The 21439-nt window shown below is 42.4% G+C and overlaps 1 protein-coding gene across 1 annotated transcript in view; it reads left to right on the top strand.

The window, feature by feature from the left end:
* Positions 1-21439, top strand: part of LOC134365147 (programmed cell death 1 ligand 2-like) — a 41729-nt gene that overhangs the window by 15305 nt on the left and 4985 nt on the right. Inside the window, exons 3-5 of the mRNA XM_063081337.1 lie at positions 2323-2592; positions 10709-10843; positions 16928-16977. Of these exons, the coding sequence (XP_062937407.1) occupies positions 2323-2592; positions 10709-10843; positions 16928-16977 (455 nt within the window). The remainder of the gene's footprint in view (positions 1-2322; positions 2593-10708; positions 10844-16927; positions 16978-21439) is intronic.

The following is a 21439-nucleotide window of genomic DNA, read 5'->3' on the forward strand; positions in this document are numbered from 1 at the left end:
CCTGTCCCTTCCCCAAACCATGCTGATTCTTTGAGCTGACTCTCTCTCTCTCTCCCGTCTGCTCCATCATTTATATATGCCAAGTCAAAGCCTCAGCCAAGCTCCTGGGAAGATGTCAGAGCTTTTTGAGACACACTGGCAGGCCCAACCGGGTATGCTTACCCCATGGAGATAAGAAGAGAGAGCCAACGGGTCCACGGGTTATGATCAATGCTTTATAGTGCAGCTACCCTGCCTCCTAGTGAGCCCCGGCCCAACTGGGTGTCTTTGGCTATAACTAATCACACTGGCAACTCATAATATAGAGACACCCAACAAGGGAGTTGGGCACAGGGACAAAAATTGCAGAGAGGAGCATAAACATTCCTTCCTCCTCCACAGTATATTAAAGAACATGGCACAAAGCTCAATACGTAAAAAAACAATAAGTAAATCATATATACTTGATGTTTTCCATGTGGTTGTTATCTATTTCAATGTAAAATAACTTTTCACAAAGTTAGTAGCCATTCATACTCCTAAGGATTTAAGAAATAAAATAGTTTCATCACATCTGTGCCTTTACTTCAAGGTTACCTTTACTTCAAAGATTCTATTTAGATTCTATTTCTTAAAGAAATATTTCCTATCTAATGAAAACCAGTGCTCGTTCCTTCTTCCCCCACCAAAAATCAGAAAGTTACTTTACCTACCCCCTGGTGTCTGCACAAGGCATTGATACCTGTTTATTTTTAGCTGTTATCTAAGATCCTTGGACAGTTTGTCTTTATATCTTCCCATTCCTCTCAATATCATCCTTGTCTATTTTATTTATTTTTTAAATTTTTGTAGGGTTTTTAAAATTTTTATTTTGAATAATTAATTTTTAATTGGCAGATAATAATTGTGTATATTTATGGGGTACAATGTGATGTTTTGATTTATGTATAAATTATAGAAAGACTCAGTCATACTAATTAACATATCTCTCACCTCACCAACTTAGTTTTGTGTGGTGAGAACATTAACAATCTACTCTTTTAGCAATTTAAAAATATACATTATTATTACCTGTGGTCATCACACAGTACAATAGATCACTAAAAGTTATTCCCCCAGTCTGATGCTTTATACCCTTTGATGAACATCTGCCCTTTCTCTCTCTCTCCCCCACCCCCCAGCCTCTGTTAACCACTTTTCTACTGTTTCTATGACACTGACTTTTTAAGATTCCACATGTAAGCGAGACCATACAGTATTTATCTTTTTGTGCCTGACTTATTACACTTAGCATACTGTCCTCCAGTTCCATCCATGTTGTCACGAATGACAGAATGTCCTTTCTTTTTCAAGGCTGTACAGTATTCCATTATGTATATATACCACATTTTCCTTAACCATTTATCTGTTGAAGGACACTTAGGTTGCTTTCATATCGTAGCTATTGTGAATAATGCTGAAATGACATGGGAGTGGAAATATCTCTTCAACATACCAATTTCAATTCCTTTGGATATATATACCCAGAGGTGGATCATATGGTCATTCTATTTTTAGTTTTTTGAGGAACCTCCACATACACCCTTGTCTATTTCAGATTGCTGTTTTCCAGAGGGCAGGGAGCTACATCTGATTAATCTGCTCAGCATGCACTGCACGGAAGCCATGTGTATGCATGAACTATATCTTTTTGTGTATGTGTGCACATGTGTGTGTATGGGAGGAGAAACACCTAATAAATACACCCAGCTCTTGACTATTTACAGACATTATCTAGCTCTTTATTTTTTCTCCTCCTAATCTCAAAGAGAACAGAGGAAAGAAAGAAGTGGAAAGTCAATTTTCTACTGAAAATGTTTGAAAAAGCATGGAATAAAGTGAGAAATGGAGGTTATCCAATGATTTTATTTATTCATTCTCTCTCCTCTCTCCAGCCCCCAATTTTGAGGTGATTTGCAGTGCTGTAAGAAGCAACAGAGTGTGGTAGCTTAGAGCACTGCTGAGATCTGGAATCAGACTTCCAATGTTCAAATGTTGGCTCCACCAGTCATTAGCCTGTGATTCTGGGCAAAATACTCAACTGCTAGCTTCAGTCACCCCCAACAAAATTTGGGAATATCAACAATGTCATCTTTGTTTTATTGTAAGAATTAAATAATTGTAAAAATTTCAATGTATGTAAAATAGCATGATATCTGGGACATAGGAAGTGTTTAAAAATGATAACCATTACTACTTAATATGTTTAGTGATCATTTTATTCACCTCATACGGCAGTAAGAACAGAGGTCTATAGGAATCAGCAAAGAAAGACTTATCTCTTTTTCTTCTTCTATTGTCCAGCTTCCTACAAGAAAATAAACACTTACGTACTAAAGGTCCCAGGGACAGACGAGGTAGAGCTCACCTGCCAGGCTGATGGTTATCCCCTGGCAGAAGTGTCCTGGCCAAATGTCAGTGTTCCTGCCAACACCAGCCACACAAGGACCCCTGAAGGCCTCTTCCAGCTCACCAGTGTTCTGCGCCTAAAGCCACACCCTGGCAGAAACTTCAGCTGTGTGTTCTGGAATGCTAACGTGAAGGAACTTACTTCAGCCACCATTGACCCTAAAAGTAAGAACTGCCCCCTACTTCCTAGCTCTGTCAGCCAGGATCCTGACAAGAAACAGACGGCACACTTAAAATGAGTAATTTGAGAAGAGTATAATAAAGGGACTAATTATGAAGGTGTGATTGGGATTTAGAGAAGCTACGAAGGACAGTGCAGGACACTGGGGCTTCAGTATTGGTGTGTGTTGGGGGGGGCATTACCACTGTTGGAGAGGTTACTGGAACCAGGAGAAGGCAACTGTGGGGAAAGCATTACTTAACAGGAGCTGTGGCCTCCAGAAGCAGCAACTCCAAAGGGTAGAAACTGGGTAAATGAACACCCCAACCTCCCATCCTCCAATCTCCTGCTGGTGCCTCCCATTGGCTGGACCCAGCTGGAAGTCAGAAAACAAGAGAGTCCACAGATGTAGTCCATAAAAGTCAACCTCTCAGGGCTCAGAGAGGGTGTTAAAGTGTAGAGGACGTATCTGGAGAGGAACCACGATATCCAGCACAAGAGCTAACCCCTGTGACATATACACAGTGTCATGAATCAGAAGGATATATATTACTTTGCTGGCTTCGCTGCCGGTCAGCTGATTATGGGGTATTTCCAGGAAAGTTGGTCACTTACAAAATCTTTCAGAGCCTTGACTGACTATGCTGGATATTTGTGGAAGTGGCTCCCATACTTTTGAACTTCACACATCAGCAAAATTTCAAACAATTTTGGAAGACTAACAACTTTTTATTTGCCAAGTAAAAACATTTGATTGCCAAGTAAGAACAATTAACATCTAGTATCACAATCATTTCAAGAGACAGGTAATTTTATCACCAAGTACATAAGTTTCTTATTGCTTCTATATTAAATTACTTCAAACGTCACAGTTTAAGACAATACAAATTTATTATCTTATACATATGGAGGTCAAAATTCCAAAAATGGGTTTCACTGGGCTCAACTCGAGGTGTTGTCAGGATTGCAGAGGCACTAGGGGATATTCCATATTCTTGCTTTTTCCACCTTCTAAAGGCCACATGCATTCCTTGACTGGTGGCCCTTTATCTATCTTCCAGGCCAGAAATCCCATCACTCAGCTCTCTGCTTCCATCATCACATCTCTTTCTCTAACTCTCCTGCTTCCCTCTTCTACCTTTTAAGGTCCTTGTGATTATATTAGGTGTTCCCCCTCCTCCCAGATAATTCAAAATAATCTTCCCCTCTCAAGGTTTTTAATGTAATCCATCTGTAAAACTCCTTTGCTATGTTTAAAGTAACATATTCACAGGTTCCAGAGATGGAGATGTGGACATCTTTAGGGGGAGCCATTATTCTGCCTACCCTACCAAGAAAGGACATAATCTCAGAGTAAAGGATAGTCCCTATCACTGATTAAATGTGGCTTTACAGAAAATTTACTTTATTGTCATTATATTTTACATTTTGCCCTCTGTCTAAGTTAGACAAGACAGATCCTATGACAAGGACTTGTATGGCCTGCAGGTATTTAGGTGGTGGCCCTAGGGAGCAGAGTGAGAGATTTAGGAGATTAAGACAAGAAAGAAGGAAAAACAAATAAAAATAAAAAGTGTTATCAAAGTTGTTAGCATGGGCAACAGGAACTCAAATACTCAAAGACCACTGAGAAGTGTGTAGACGCCTCCTAAGATGTTTGCTCAGAGGACTTCAGGTGAAGGAACATGTCCATCTGCTTTCACCCCCATGAGTTGAGAGTTGTCCCCAGAAGTGTGACCTCCCTTCTGCTGCTGAGCTAAGCATGCATGTGGGCTGAGTGAGCTCCTCCCAGCATCTACAGCATCAGAAGAATTACAGGGCAGAAAGCAAAGTATCCATTTCAGGTGAGTTACTGACCATGAAATGAGTCAAAGCCCACGCAGAATTCTGCTCTAGCTGGCTGAAATCAGAGATGAGGCTGAGAGAAGTGAGGGAGGACTGCGCGGTCTACCTCTTACACCGCTCAGCTGCATTCGTGCCCTACATTAAGTCCACTCTGTCACTGAGCCTCCCAGCTGAGAGGCAGCCACAATCTCTGCAAATGATTTTATATACAAGAGTTTGTGCAACAAGCTGCCACTGATAGCAAGCTGTAATTGGCATTTGTCATCTCCTTCATCCACCATACATTCTAGATTTCCCTCACCTAGCACTTCAGATGGAATAATGGTTTGTTTGCCTGACAGGATGACCCAGATTCCAACCCTAAAAGATATGAACCCTTGTCCACCTTGCCCTTAACAGATTAGGGTTGCTGCAAATACTTTTTTATTGTCACTGTATATGGAAGTAACAAGAACTGGTGAATCAGTGGATCCCTGAGTTTCAGACAGACTCTGTCGGCCTTGCCTCTACTATGTATCAGCATTCAAGTTCTTAATGGTAATCAAGAGTGATTACTCCACCAATAGAGTAACTCTTTTCTTTGCCCACTGGTTTGCCAATGTGAAGAGTTCAAGGTGACCAGACAGTAGCTGTAACTTTAGGTGTAGTAGAACACGTACACTCTCCCCTGGTAGAAGCATTCCCCTCTAGGAAGCCAGACCTTTTGATCCAGTAAAGCCTAATTTTGTAGAGATGAGAAGCAAAAACTCTATAGTGGATCATTGGAAGTAATGGTGAGAGGGGCCAACCTTCAACACTGGGGAAGCCCTGGCTGAAAGGCAGAACGTACTTAAAAAGAGGTTGTGAGGGGGAAGGGAGTTAGACCTGGCACAGAACCATCACATTTATCCATGGCTGAAATCAGGAGTGGGGCAGATAGGATATGTGTTGGCACATCAGAAAGATCTGCTCTACCCTAAACCGCAGGAATTTTTTTTTGTGGATTGGCACTGATCCACAGACCAGAACTTTGAAGTGACTAAGTACCCATCTGTCATTACTCTGCTAGTAAAACATTCCTGGAATTACAGAATCCTTCTGGAAAAAAATTCCTCCCTGAAACAGTTTTCAGGGGCAACTAGATACATTGTCATCCCTTCTCTCTCCCCATTTCTCCACCTACCCACAGTTCACTACCCAATTCCAACCCTAATGTTAGCCCAGCTTCTTTCTAACTAAATTATTGCAAAGTGAGGAAATAAAGAAAGGAGTCTTGCTAAGGACCTTGATAGAAATAAAGATATTAGGAACACACCAATTTCAGGGCCAACTTTGGGTAAAAAAAATGAATTAGGCAAGTTGGTCCTTCAACATTCTCTAATTTTCTTTGTATCACAGTTAAGACCACCAGATTTGTCACCTCATGAAAAATGAGCTGTAACTAATTCATACTAAAATTTTCAAGGCATAAATATTAACAATGGGGGGAGTCCCCTAGAATTGTTTACGCGACTGTCATTTGTTATGTGAAATTCCTGCCTGGCTAAGTGTAGGCCAGTAGTTTAGATGAAATGTGGTTTTCTGGAAGGACACTTATATAAGGACCTCTGCAGGAAATAGGAGTCTGAGTAAAATGAATTTAAAAGTAACTAGAGTCCACCCTTTGCACCACGAATTACATCAGTATTTTTTTTCCTGCATGGTAGAGAAATGCAAGGGCAGACTGACCTTCCTCTGGAAGCCCTTGTGCTGTGAGAATAATGGTGTAAAACAGCCCCTCTCCCCATGGGAGCCAACATGGCTGACCGAGGAGTCAACAACCATGGGTGGGGCCGGTGGGGTCTTCACAGAGCTCAGGATCTCCTAGGGTATCACTCATGTGGCCTACAGGATAATGGAAGAAATCTTTGCATGGTTAAAGATTCTCAACCTGGTTTTACCCCTCCTTCCCAGCTTTATATTCATCCTGCTATTCCCTAACATGGATTATCTGCTCCATTAAGCGTTCCTTCCCCAGCACATGCTCTCTGAACTTGCTTGCACCTTTCGCACCTATATGTCTTCTTTGATCAGTCAGGTTCTTCCACAGAAAATATGTTACCCCTCTCTTCCAGCCCCAAGTCCACCCTCTGTCCAGGATGGCTCAGGAAACTCAGGGTTCTTTCCCTCTTCTTTTCTCTTAAGACCTATGACCTGTACCATTTGTTTGTTTGCCTTGTGACTGTGCTTGTCTTTTCTCTTTTCTTGCAATTTTATTTCCCATGTATTTTCATTGTTCACAGGAATCTTCTTTATATCCAGACCAAAGCAAAAGCAGAATGCTTTGCCCATCATAAGTGCTCAATAAATATCAGATTGATGGGTTGACAACTTAGTCTTGGATGATCCCAGTCTCCTCATTACTAATTAGATTCTTGGGTCACAATGTCACCGAAAGAACAAAATACCCAGCAGAATTTAAAGCAGCAATGCTTTATTTAAAAAGAAATAGAGGGCCGGCCCTGTGGCACACTCGGGAGAGTGCAGCGCTTGGGAGCACAGCAGTGCTCCCGCCCTGGGTTTGGATCCTATATAGGGATGGCTGGTGCGCTCACTGGCTGAGCGCGGTGTGAGCGACACCACACCAAGGGTTGCGATCCCCTTACTGGTCACAAAAAGACAAAAAAAAAAAAAAAAAAAAGAAATAGACTTATGCATAAGGGAGACAACAATAGAAAAGCTGTCTCCCCAAGAGAAGTTGGGGAAGCGTTTTTAAAGGCAAGCAGTCCCTCAATTGATGTCAGCATCTTCTCTTGATGATTTCTGATATCTTCGCATGGTGGGGGGATCAGTTCCAGGAGCATCCTGCATGCAACTCACAAAGGGATCTCAAGACTAACCTGTAATTTAGTTTTTACAATCACAGAGAAAGAAAGAATGGGTAGATAATGATAAGTTTTAAATAAAAAACAAGCCTTCAGGAAGGGGTTTTCCAACTCAGTGAATATCTTTTCCCTTCTTATCTCAGTTTATTTTGTCAGGGCGGTTAAGCCCAACTGGTCTCTTTCAATTATTTTTATCAGGGCCATGGGGTAATCATGTGCCCTGAGGTCTCATGACTGAGGAGTAGGAAAGTAACAAAATGTCCTCTACAGTGAAAATGGAGTTAGTTTGGTTCCCAGGCCTAGCCCTGTCCTGTCTCATCCTCATTCCAGCTGCAGACTGTGCGTACAGTCAGATCAGAGCAGCCAAACAATGTCCTGGTTTGTGGCACAAATACCAGCAACAAAATAACCAAAGTCACACATCCTCCCACGGGTTCCTTGCTTCTATTTCTCAAAGATATTTTTAAGTTGTCTTATGACTGTTCCCTTTCTACTCATTCTCATAAACTGAGCTGCTAACCACTGTCTTTTGTGACCCACCACAGGCTTCTTCAGAAGTCAATAAGTAAAACAAACACAGAAATGAGAGTATGGGGAATGGGAGGTGCTCCAGTAACTCTAGAATGAATGATTGAACATCCTAACTTTCAATCAAAAATTAGAGAGCAATGAAATCATTTTACTTTTGAACAGTGTTTTTTTCTGTTCTGCCAGTTGTTGCATTTTCATTTGGAAACATAAAGAGCACAAGGAATAAGTACAGAAAGACCCTTGAGGGGCTGGCAAGAAAGAGAAGCTGTTCTATGAGACTTGGAAGTGACTCTAGGCAGTAGTCAAGATCATGGGCTCTGAAGTCAGATAGACTTGAATTTCAAATCCTCTCTCTGCTACCTTCTAGCTTTGAGAACCCGAACATGCTATGTAGCCATTCTAGAGCTCAGCCTCTCGTGTGTAGAATAGGGTAAGTAATGGTGGATACCTCACAGGGTTATTGTGTGGATTGAACGAAATATGCTTGTAAAATGCTTAGCACTCAGAAAGTACAGAAACAGGAAAAATATATGGCACCTCTAGCAAGATGCATGGCTTCCTTGTGAGTGCATGAGACTGTGGTAAGGATAAGACAAATATTTTTCCCATTGCATCATCATATCATTTTTAAACATTATGCAATCATCATAAAACAATTTAGAAGAATATATATTAGATATAGACTAAGCTACCATAATGAAGAGTCCTAAATATACAGTGACTCAAACAAGACAGAAGCATATTTCTCTCATGTAATGTTCAGAGATAGAAGGTAGCTCAGAGCAGCTAAGTTGCTGTATTCCATCAAGTCAGTCAGCGATCCAGGTTCTTTCCATCTTGTTTCTCTGCCATTCTGCAGGATGTCGTCCCTGTTGAGTTGTCAAAGCTGGGTCATTGCCAAATCCATGTTTCAGCCCTCAGAAAGGAAAAGGAGTGGTGGAAGACACATTTGATGTTTTAAGGCTGAGACCCAGAAGACATTCTCTTCTCCTGAACTTAGTTTACATGGCTGGCCACACCTAAGTGCAGGGGAGGCTTGAAAATGTAGTCTCTGAGAAGCCATGTTGGTCCAGTTAACACTCTAATAAAGGGAGAATAGATTAAAGGGATAACCAGCAGCCTAACACAAGGTAACAAATGACTGGGAGGATTGGGCTAGACAGTCAATTCAGCCCAACAAATCCTTATTGACACCTTTTATGTAGTTGGTGTTTGGCTCGATAGAAAATTCAGTGGTAAATTAGATAAAACTATTTGCCTTCCAGATACTTACATTCTAGGCAGACTGATGTCCTGTTGAATATTCAACTTTGGAAAGTCTTCAGGGTGCAAAGGACTATGAGGGAAACTGCATAGGACAAGAGCAAAGGCATTGAGGGAGCAACCCCTCCTGTTATGGGGACAGTGAGTGGCCCAGTTCTCTGTGACTCACAGAGCTACATGCAGCAAGTGCCTAATAAGCTTGTAGAAGTGAGGAAGAAGATTGTAATCAATACAGGTTATTCAATGTGTAGATGAGCCAGGCTCCTTATCCTCTTCTTCCTTAACATTCACCACACCCTTTTGGATAGAGGCAAATATCTGTGGGGCCTGAGCTTTGGGTCAGACAGATATGAGTTTGCAACTCCGGCTCTGCCACTTACTTAGCAGCGATGATGACCTTAGACAGATTATTTAGCATCTCTGAGCCTTACTTCCTCAACTCTAAAATGAGGCACTCAGACTAAATGATGTCTAATCCCTTCTCAGCTAAAACAATCTATGGTTTTCAGATGGTACTGGTGATGCGGGGCACTGGGGGATGGCAGTGGCAGGACTGAGCCCATCCTCCTGAGCAGTTTCGCATGGTTTTTCATAGACTACTCTGTTATGTTCATGCTGAATAAGTTACTCCATGAGGCAAAACATAAGCTTTTGAAAAGGGCACAACTTAACTTGAGTACGCGTTTATCTCCCTGTTCTGAACACCCCTCCAGCCCTGCCCTTTTTCATTCTGGAGCCCTTGTTCTAACCTATAGATACCCAGGGCTCTCCTTTACAAGGCTTTCTCCAGCTTCCAGAATTACTCTTCCACCTCTCTACTCATCCACCTCTCTACTAAACTCATCCTTTCCTCAGTGCCAGAATCTTGATTAGCTGAGACAAGGCAAAGGGCCAGTTGCAGTAATTCACACTAAGGCATGAATGACTGGATTTAGTGTTAATACATTAACACTACCTCGGATATTTTATGTTTTCAAAATAATCCTGTTAATCCTTGAAACTGAATAACTAATGGTATAGGTTCTAAGCACTGTGAATGCTTGTCACTGGGGTGGGGGAGAGGTGGGCAGTGGGGAGACATTTTGGGGCTGAGGAACTTTCCCACTAGAAAGAGAAGATGAGGAAGGGGGGTGAGGACGGAGAAGAGGAGGAGAAAGAAGGAAGGAAGGAAGGAAGGAGAAAGAAAGAGTGACAGACAGACAGACAGAATATGATAGCTATGCGAGGGTACTTCAAAAAGTTCATGGAATGATTTGTATGGTCCTTTAATTCTATTTTTCTACAAACTTTCTGAAGCACCCTTGTATCAGAGTGGCAAAAAGCATAGACTCTGAAATCAGAAACAGCCTGGATTATGTCTCAGCCAAGTCACTTACTGTCTAACTTTGGGAAAGTTTCCTAGCCTCTCTGTGCCTCGTTTTCTTCACCAGTAAAATGGGGGTCTTAGTAAATCCTACCTCCCAAGGTTGTCATGAGGAGTAAATGAGCTAATTCTTGTGGAGCCCTCAGAACAGTGTCTGGCATGGAGTACATGCTCAGCACAAGCTGGCTCTGTGGTTGTAACCCACGCATATGGCCGACTTGCTGATCGGCTGCTGACCTGCCATGTAATGGATTTTGGTGCTTTTCCTTCACCCAGGTCAGAAGGAGCCTGAGGTCCCTACGACTTCGCTGCTTCACGTTTTCATCCCTTCCTGCATCATTGCCTTAATTTTCATAGTCGCAGTGACAGTCCTAAGAAAATGGCACTGCCGAAAGCTGTGTTCTAGAAAAGGTAAGTGAGTTTTATTCATGGTAACCAAATGAGCTGGGTGTCTGCAGTGTGAGCCTCTGCTTCACACTGTGAGCCTGCGGCTTCCCAGTTTCATACTAAATCTCCTCAGGGCTTATGAACTCCTTTGAGCTCATCCTGATGGGCTTTTTTTCCCCAGAAGAAAGTCGTTCTAGTCTTCAGTGAGCTGAACTCATACGGAATTGTTCTCACGGCTGAAATCTCTTGCCTTGTCTTTAAGCCAAGAGCTTTCATCAGCCTCGTGATTTTGGCCATGCAGATAGCTATGTGATCAGAGTTTCCTGTTGGGAGGTTGCCAGGAGCCTTTCTGAGGATTCCTTCAGTTCTCATCCCCTTTTCCCCATTCTAGGTTCAACCTATCCCCTATCTCTCAGGAATCCAAATCCCCTGGTTGAATAAGGAGAGGAGAAAGGTTTGTGAATCCTCCCCAGCCTCTGTTCTCACCAACCTGCTCCAATTTTCTTGTGCCACTGGGATGAAGCATGCCTGCAGCCTTTGAACCTCAGACAGAGGATTCAATCGCTCCTGTGTCCATCCTTGGTTTCCTGGGAGGAGTCTGCCCGTGAAACCCCCAGGATGTCTGCAGGCCTCTCTGGTGCTTTCCTAAACTGTCCCTCTCTCAGCACCCAGTGAACTTTTTCCAGGATCTATACATGGTCTTGTCTATAGAAAAGGAAATGACATCTGGGAATAATATAGGAATTTAGTGCAGAACTATATGAGGACTGAGGTGGGGGAGTTTTAGGTGTTTATTATCCTATGTTTACATTCATAACTTTTATATTGTCATCTGCCATGAAATACTGTCATACTCTCTCTGTCCATTGTCCTATGGGTGCATTAGTTCAGATGCTGACCACAAACCCTCTAACTGTAGAATTCAAGGAACTATTATTGAAAGAAAGAGAGAGAGGAAGGGGGTGGAGGGAAAGAGAGAAAGAGAAGAAAGAAAGAATAAAAGTGGAGGGAAAGGGATCTTCACAGTAAAGAAGAAATGACAGGAACTGTCCAGCAGGACTTTGAGTTTCAAACAGAATCACTTCTGGAATCTATGACCTCAGAGAGTTGTGGTGGATGAGCTCATTAGAGTCTATCTTCTGCTATTCTTCTGTTACCTCCCACACACATACGTCCTGGAAATAGATTTATACCAAGGTTCCAGGCCTGGGGCCTGAAGACCCCTCATTTCTTTCTTGCATGAGAGATACATGGAGGCGTGCGTAGAACTGTGTCTGCTGTGCACACAAACTCATATGTCACGGAGAAGGGTTGAGAACTGCTGGTACTGTGAGTAGAGCTTTAAACCAGCTTTCTAGTCAGGTTTGGACCTGGTGCTGCCATTTATTGGTTCTATGACCTTGTATGAATCACCCAACTTTTTGAGGTGGTCTTTCTATCTGTAGAAGGGGAAGCGGCAAGAGAATGAACATTTTATAGCTTATTGATTCTACCTCACAGCTACCACTGTGGATCAACCTGGACTACAGCAGAACTCTCCTAAGTGGTTTCCCCACATCCATGCCTGCCACTTCCAGTATGTTCTTTTCTCACTTTTAACTAGAATAGGCTTTTAGAATCACAAGTCTGTCATGTCTCCTCCATTCAGACCTCTTCCATGGCTTCCCATTGCTCACTGGCTGAAGTTCCAATGAGCCCTGGGTGGCCTGACTGTCACCTTCATTGTCCAAGCCATACAGGATTTTCCAGTCCTCAGAGGCATCCCACTCTTTCAGTTCTGAGTTTTCTCATAGAGTAGTCTTTCCTCTGAAAATGCTTTCTTCCTCTTGTCCACCTCAGTTGGAGGCATCCTTTAGATCTCAGCTAAGCTGTCACTTCATCAAGCCTCCCCTGATTCTACTCCCCTCTCCACACCCATTACGTTAAATCCTCTTGTTGCATGCTTCTATAGCACCTACTTCTTTGAATACACTCAGCACACAATTACATGTCCAGCAGCTGTTTTAATAGCTTGGGCTACAAATGCAATTGCATCCCTTTTAATTTTCCAGTTAGTTCCTGAAGCACCCACCTGTCCATCTTAGCAAGAAACCCAATGTCTCCCTCTCACAGCATGTACTTCCCCACCTCCCACGAACTGTCAGGAGGCTTACTTAGCCCACAGGGCCAGTGCTTTCCAGACAGGCAGGAAAGCTATCGGGAGCTAGGTCAGTCCAGCAGAGGACTCCGGTTTTGAGTTGTTGCTGTTTCTACTTCTGCCATGAAGAATCTCTGTTCCCTCCAGGTGTCTCCATCCACTATGCAAAGTTACCTTTGCTGGTCCAGATCCCCACACAGACCATAATGACACAAGATTACAACTCTCTGGCTCCCCCTCACATACTTTGCTATTGGTCCCAAAGCAGGACCCTTATGGGCTGATAAGGCAAGAGAGGTTCCTGCCTTAGACACAGCTGCACACAGCCGGCCTCCTCCCCTGTAGGCCCTCATGTTGAGCCTGGGACACCAGTCTTAACTTCCTTCTCTTCAGTTCCTCTTTCGACCATTATTATTCCAAACTTCTTAGTCCATTGGAGAGTCAAGTAAAGAGGTAACAGTCTTGGTCCCTTTCCTTCTAGAAGGCTCCTCGGCTCCTAAACAGATTTACCCTCTTATACTTCAGCAACCAGCTCTGCACACTAGGGTGTATTGGGAGGGTAGCCACTGTTGGTCTGTAAAAGGTCCTGTTTACCATTTCCCCCTAAGAGGAACCATTCAACAATTCAACGCTCCAGGGTGACCTGCTGGGTTCCAGAGAAGAAGTTGGCAACTTCTGTTGCAAAAATAATGTCAAGTTCTGCTTCATCTGCTAATCTTTAAGTTTCAGGAATACAGGAACTATGTTTTTCTTGTTCACCAATATATGCCCAGTGTCTAAAACATTATCTGGCATACACTAGATGTTCGATAAAATTTTAAACATTATACCTACTATACACAGGTGAGTATGCTAAAACTGCTCTGTCCAATATAATAGCTCTCTGTGGCTATTTAAATTTAAATTTAATAAAAATTCAATTCATTAAGTGCTCACACATTGTAAGTATTCAGTAGCTATATGCAGCTAGTGTCTATCATATTGGAGAGTGCAGACATACAACATTTCCACCACTGCAGAAAGCTCCATGGATAGCACGGTACTAGACCCTTTACAAACTTCTTTCCTTCATTTCACAAAAATTTCTTGAGGCAGAGAGTAGTGACTTTTTTTTGCAGATGAAAAACTGAGGTTCAGAAAAGCGGTCTGATTTCCCAAAGTCATTCAGCTAGGATTTGAACATAGGTCTGTCTGACTCCAAAATTTGTGGCCTTTTTTTTGCAAAAGTGCTTAATAAAAATTGGCACAATCTAAACAGTATTGTCTTTGGGCAATGGAAGGAGAAAGCAAAACTCTACTCACCAAGAATTGAGTAACTTGTTCATTGACTTACTGGGCCAATGGCAAAGACAAACTAGGATCCAGTCGGGGTCACCCGCTATAGAATCTAGGTCTGTAGAACAGGTCTGCAGCTCTTGAGGACAGTATTTCTCAAACTCTCTGGTGAACAACCAGTTTGTTTAGCTTTTTAAATTTTCCAATATGTGGGATTGATGTTTTTATAATATACAGTATAAATGAATTCATAAAAAATGTAATGAAAAGGACAAAGATATAAAAAGATAAGCCAAATTTTTATTAGATTCAATAAATATAATAAGAAAAAAGAACATAACATAGAAAGGAATTTCCATAAAAGTTTCTACATGTTTATACTCGATTTCTGTACTTATCTCATCCTGGACTTGTAACAAAGTTTGCCTAGTAGCAGCAGGCCACAGATGAGACTTTGAGTGGCTCTGCCCTAGAAGACTGAGCCAGAACTTTATAGGGATTTAAACCAAAGGCCAAATATGCTGGTTTGTGGTTTCCTCTAAGGCCCACAGATAATGACAACAATGAAAGGTTAGAGAGGCATCCACTGAAAAGCCGACATTGAAGAGCAATTCCTATGGGTTAACCAGGGGGCTCCTTTGAAAAGCAAACTCTCTTGGCATAAACTACAATGTTGAATAGACACCCTCAAATTCAAGGCCAAGGTCAGGATGGTCATGAGGAAGTTACCAAAAGTGGGGTACAAAAGCAGAACTAGGGATGTACTGAGTTCAGGAACCCAGACATTGGTACAAGTTGGGCATCAAGACCTGGAAAGGAATCAATGGGAGGGAACATGTGAAATCAAGGGTTAGAAAGAAATGAAACCAGGGAAACTTAGCAGTGAGCCACATCCCATTATGTGAACTTATTCTTCTGCCCCTAGTCACTTACACCTCAGTGCAAAGTAATTGATCAGACCTTCTGCTCTGTGCCAGAGCAGGCTGGTAGGAAGTGGCAGTCAAGACTAAAGCCGACTTCCAGTCAAGATGGTGGAATAGACAGTCCCCAGCATCACTCTCTCCCACAATCAACCAATTTATAACTATTAAAAAGCAACAACAGCAGAGCTGGGGCCACTAGAGCTCAGAGGAAGAGGAGGAGAGACCTACAGAGTTCATGAAGGCAGGAGAAGCCACTATGAGAGAAAGAAAGGACCGTTACAATGATTTCCAGCCCCAGCTGCTTCAAGGCTGGCCCTGGAGAGCACACGGATCAAGAGCTGGCAAAAGCCACAGCTGTGCCCTTCATATGAAGTTTCTTGGAGGCTACAGGGGAGAAGAGGGCCTTAGTGACTCCCAGGTCAGCAAGACCACTAACCAGGTTCCTGTGGACCCACATAGGAGCAAGGGGCCACAGACAATGGAAAAAAGAAGCCACTCAGAGGCCAATGAGTCATTGCAAGGGACCAGCCCATAGCCCGCCCCATGGAAAGTGTTTGGAGTGCAGGCAGTGGGGGAGACATGCCCACCAGAGGGACACTGGGGTACAAGATGGATAGCTGATTTGTCCTCCAATCAGCATAGGGCCACTCAGTGGAGACAGATTAGGAATATAGAACTGCAGGGGTTGCAGTTTGCTGAAAAGACTCAGGCCGAGACCAGAGTTTCCACACAACCCAGGTGTACCAGACCTCACAAGATCCAGAAGTGATCACAAGGTCATCAATTAAAACCTGAGCTGCACAAAAAGCCTTCCTCAGAGAATCAGCAGCAAAGTAGCAATTTAGCTCAACCACAGGGCTCAAGTGCTGTTTCCCATAGGAAGTTCCCCCATTGACATGTAACCAAAGGACAACAAATTAATTTTAGTGCAGAGTTTAAGTGGTGGAAACAGCGAATAATCCAACACAGAACGGAAAGAAAAAACAAAATACCCACAGATCAGAGACAACGTTTGATATTAACCAGTAAAGGTCTAACACCACCTAAGGACACCTATAAAGCCTAGAAGGACCAGAAGCCCCCGGGCTCGCAAGCCAGGTAGGGGGGCAGGTCATGGTCCTTATCCACACCCCCACCGCACCCCCCATCCAGCCCAGTGATAACCACCAAGCCAACACCGGAAGGTCCCCAGGCTCCCAAGCCAGGGCAGTGGGGGGCCAACGGCCTCAGCCACACTCCTCCAATATCCACACCCAGCTCAGCAAGGACTGAGCCAGCACTGGAAGCCCCCTGGTTTCCCCTGTTGGAATGAGGGGTAGTTCCGTGGGCCTTGACCATACGCCCCCCCTTCCCCCGCCTCCCCCTCTACTCCCCTCCCCCTCCCCTCAACTGCTCCACAACAATGTTAGAATGTAAATCTAAGAAAAATAATAATAATAAATAAATAAATTTTTAAAAATAATTTTTTAAAAAAGACTAAAGCAGAAGATGAAGAGATAATTCTGGAGCCAGGTATTTCCTGGGTTGAACATCCAAGTTAGCAGCCCCTCAGCCTTTGAGTGCCTGGGAACCAAGACCTTCTTTCTTCATAACCTTTGCCCAGGGGCCAGATTTTACATTATGCATTACCCAGCCTGACGTCCCAAGCCTTAGTGAACATTTGGACTTCTATATGTGGATTTAGTTGGACTTACTTTTTGTTGTGCCATAGTTTAGTCTATAAGCAAAACATTTTTCTCATTAATCTTATTCCATTCTGGGATTTTCTTTCAGACACAACAAAAAGATCTGTTACAACAGTAAAGACAGAAGTGAACATAGCTGTGAGTATGCATAATTTCGCCTTTCTTTTTCACCTCCTTTTCTCTCCCAGCTCGAATTAAGAAATAACCACTGTTCTGTTAATTCACAAAAGGCAACTGAATAGTTCCAACTGATACAGAATCTTCCTGTTCGGTAGCATTTCAGCTCAGGCATGTTCTTGCAATCCTGCATTGCTCCATACCTTTCTTGGAGAGCAAAGATGCTGTCTGCTGTACAGCTTCAGCACCATCATGCTGTCTTTTGCTCAGTCTACATTCCCAGGCACTCCTGGACAATACTGCGCAGGACCTCTGGGCTCACACAGTTAGAAACATGGTAGCAATTTAAGAGCAAGGAGAAGATATTCAACTGTAATGCAATCAATGCTGATGTTTTTGCAACAATGATTAAGTACAGCCATGTGCCATGTAACCACAGACTGCATATACCATGGTGGTCCCAGAGCAGCTGTCATAAAGGCATAGTGCAGCACTTTACTCATACAGGAGGGACAGGCTATACCATAGAGCCTAGGTGTGTGGTAGGCTATACCATCTAGTTGTGTAAGTACACTATGATGTCTGCACAATGACAAACTTATCCAATGATGTATTTCCCAGAACATATCCCTGTTGTTAAGCTGTGCGCTAACTGTATGTTGTTGCAGGCTGTGAGTCAAGAGTACCAAGCAAATATTACTCTCTTCTTGAGGTTGACAGGCTCAGAACTGGAATTTGTAGAAGAGAAAGGATGTGATGTGGAGGTCAAAAAAAGTGGGGTTGCTGATATCATTCAGGCTTGTTGGATGGAAAGATTAGACCCTAGGGAAACAGTGTTTGGGGGTCAGACAGGCCTGGGTCATGTTAGAAAATAGGTATTTCTAGCTTTTTTGAAAAAAGCTACTTCTCCTTTTGTAATCTAGGAAATCACATTGTGTAACACATGAGTTCATGAGCTCACCAAAATGATCATGGGCAAATTATAGAAGTTTCTAAATAACTTTGTACCAGCTACTGAGAATATTCAGAACTACTCACTTTAGATTTCTGCTGAATATAGCACCAAAATTCCAGAGGCACTAATTATAACAACCCTAGAAACCTTCCAATTCCAGGGTCTGTGTCTGGCTCATATATAAAACATGGCAGTTCATAATCACAAAATATGACTGAAAGGAATGAAATTGGCCTCTGCACCCTCCTCACCTCCCACTACTGGCCTGAAAGCCGTTCTTGAAAATACATCCTGTCACTGTGTACACATACCCTGGGAACCAAAACAAGGAACAAATGTAGGGTAGGACTGTACTGAGGTCTGGTTATACTGAGCTTCTCTAAATCAGCAATGTGATTTTCTTGACTCAGAAAGGTTTCAGATCAACACTGGCAGGCCGGATTGAAACACCCATTTCTTGAGAAATGAAAATCCTGTATTCCTGTAAAATGGCCTGCTTGGCCTAGAGGTAAATTTTCAGGAGAGGCACCAGTGTTCGTCTGAGTTTCATGAGCTCAGAGTCTTTGTATAAGTGACTACTTCAGCTGCTCAGTCTAGGGGAAAATGTTGAAAGGCCTGAGAGCAGAGGTAATAAACTCAGATGCCCACCAGGCCAGGCAGATGATGAAATGAGTGAAAAGGGCCTGATGTAACTAGACAGGGAGTGGTGGGGACTGTGACAAACTGCAGAGTACATGCCTTCTCACCTCAGTACTAGCCTATCACTGCCAGAGAAGATGGAAATCCAGATTTTTATATAAAATCTTCTAGTTCTTAAATGCTGGTTGAAAGTATTTGAAATACCAAACAAGCCAAGTTAAATATGCCCATAGGCTAATTGCGCCTGTAAGTGATCAGTTTGCCACCTCTGTCCTAGAGAGAAAATACTGTCAGAGAAAGAGCTTAGGAGCTGTGTAGTTAGCGTAGAAACATCTATCTGAAGAACTGAGGAATGCTCAGAGGCTTGCCATCCTGAATGTCTTACCTTACAGCCTGCCACACGGTCCAAATATTGCACTATAAGAAAGTAGCTTTTTTTCATTAACAGGGTGCCACAAGCATTTTCAAGCATACCCTATTTTAAGGGTATCTAAAAAAAATTTTTAAGTAACTATATTGATTAAAAGTCAAATTAAAGGGCCGGCCCGTGGCTCACTCGGGAGAGTGCGGTGCTGAGAACACCAAGGCCTCGGGTTCGGATCCCATATACGGATGGCCGGTTCGCTCACTGGCTGAGCGTGGTGCTCACAACACCAAGTCAAGGGTTAAGATCCCCTTACCGGTCATCTATTAAAAAAAAAAAAAAAAAAAAAAAAATCAAATTAAAGAAATTGGACTAATCCTCCCCCACCACCACCACTACCAACTATATATAGTTACCTTCTCTACCTTCTAACCCAGGGAGAGGGGAGAGTGGTGGAGGTGAAAGAGTGACGCTGCTGTCTCTCTCTCATCTCCTCCCAGACACTTACCTGAGACTACCTGAGACTATGTGATATGATGTAAGGAGGTCAGGACTACTTAGAAATACATCATAGAATACTTTCATATGCAAGCCCAAGGAGACAGGTACAGAAAGGTTTTGGGCACCATTGCTTATAACAACAACAAATTGAAAACAACCAAATATGCATCAATAGAATAGATGGACAGAAATACTATACAGTAATTAAAAATGAAAGAATCAAAACTAGATATATTTTTGAGATGAACAAATCTGAACAATACAATTTTGAGAGGAAAGACACATTGCAGAAAGATACAGAAAATATAATAACAATTTAAAAACATGCAAACAATCCCTTAGTAGTGTTTATGGAAACATTCACATGAACTACAAGTATAAAACCAGCATGGAAATAATAAACACCAAATTCAGTCTCTTAAACTGGGTGGTGGGCATACAGGTAGTCAGTTATATTATTCTCTATACTTTGCTTTATGCTTGAAATATTTACTTTTTATAAAAAAGTGGTCATGACTCAAATTCAGGAGATTTAGATTCAAATTTTTCTGAGCTAGCTACATAAACACCAGTAAGGTTCACTGCCTCTCTAGGTTTCGGTTTTGCCACCTGTAAATTGAGAAGACTGGACCAAATCCAGAAGGGCAAACAGGCCTCATCTCAGGCATAGGGATGCCGGGAGGAGAGATAAGAATGGTTTGGGGGACCATTTCTAGGAGAGAATTGTGGTGACTGATAAATGATGTGGCCTTGGGTGTGGGATGGGGAGACGTCATGGGCCCTGGCCATACACTTGCCAAATGTGCAGTAGATGCTCTTTTTAAAAAAACAATTACGTGTTTTATTTATCAGTATTTCCATTCATGTTTGCCGTTTACATACAAATTTTAACACATATATAATGCTGATACATTATTTTGTGTCCTGCATGTTTACTTGCATTCAAAATTATCTTCTGATTGATCCAAGTCTTTCTAATCATGTTTAGAGCTGCATGACATGTAGCAATTAACTAATAATCAGCAGTGATGGAAAGACAGCCCATTTTAATTCAGCATAATGTTTTATGGTTTTGTCAAGACAAATACTGTGTTAGATTTCAATAGATGCTTTTTAAGTTCCGCTCTACAAAGTTTCTCACCAGTTATTAACTCTTTAGCAAGAACTAATTTAATATTTTGGTTATTATCTCTGGGGAAGAAGGAGCAGGACATGAAGATATTGATTTGGGAATGGAGGCCAACAGACATTATGGAGGGAAATCTGCTTCATTTAAAGTTAATTAATGATAAATGTTAATCACAGTAACCTCTAGACTAGTATTTAACCATAAAACTGGGCACCATAGCCTAGTCAAGCTGACACATAAAATTAACCATAACAGGTACCAAGAGATGAGGGCCACACACTTGGCTGGAGTAAGTCAATTTGTCAGACCTGCCTGAGCCTTTAAAAACAAAAGTAAGTAACCGTCTATTATCTAATATCTTATTTTCTTCATAAACACCCAACGAGAATTTTAAATATCTATAGATAGTTTTGGAAAAGTTGGGCCAGGACACCACTGCCAGATCCAATCCCGCCAAACACTGTTTTCATCATCATGTCAGTCTCTCGTCCCTGTAGACCAGACCCAATTTTTTCCCAGGGTTTTTCAGGCCTTTTGACAACTAGCCACATTTTACTAAGCCCACCTCATCTACTGCTCACCAACAAAACCTTACTCAAGTCAAGCTGCCCCATACTACTGCCACCATCCTTACCCCTTCCCGTGCCAAGCTCATTCCCACCTCTGTGCCTTTCTCATGTTGGCTCTTCTGCCTGGAATGCCCCCCGTGTTCCTTCTTGATTACCCAAATTCAAACTTGCACGGTCTACCTTAAGATACAGCAATGATTAACTTCATAATTATAATGCCAGGCTCTTATTCTAAATACTACTAATTTCATCCTTACAATAACCCTCTGAGGTATATACTCACCTCATCCACACCTCATTTTATAGCTGAGGATACTAAACATAGA

This window comes from Cynocephalus volans, chromosome 16 (genome assembly GCF_027409185.1).
Source record: "Cynocephalus volans isolate mCynVol1 chromosome 16, mCynVol1.pri, whole genome shotgun sequence".
NCBI classification, from domain to species: Eukaryota; Metazoa; Chordata; class Mammalia; order Dermoptera; family Cynocephalidae; genus Cynocephalus; species Cynocephalus volans.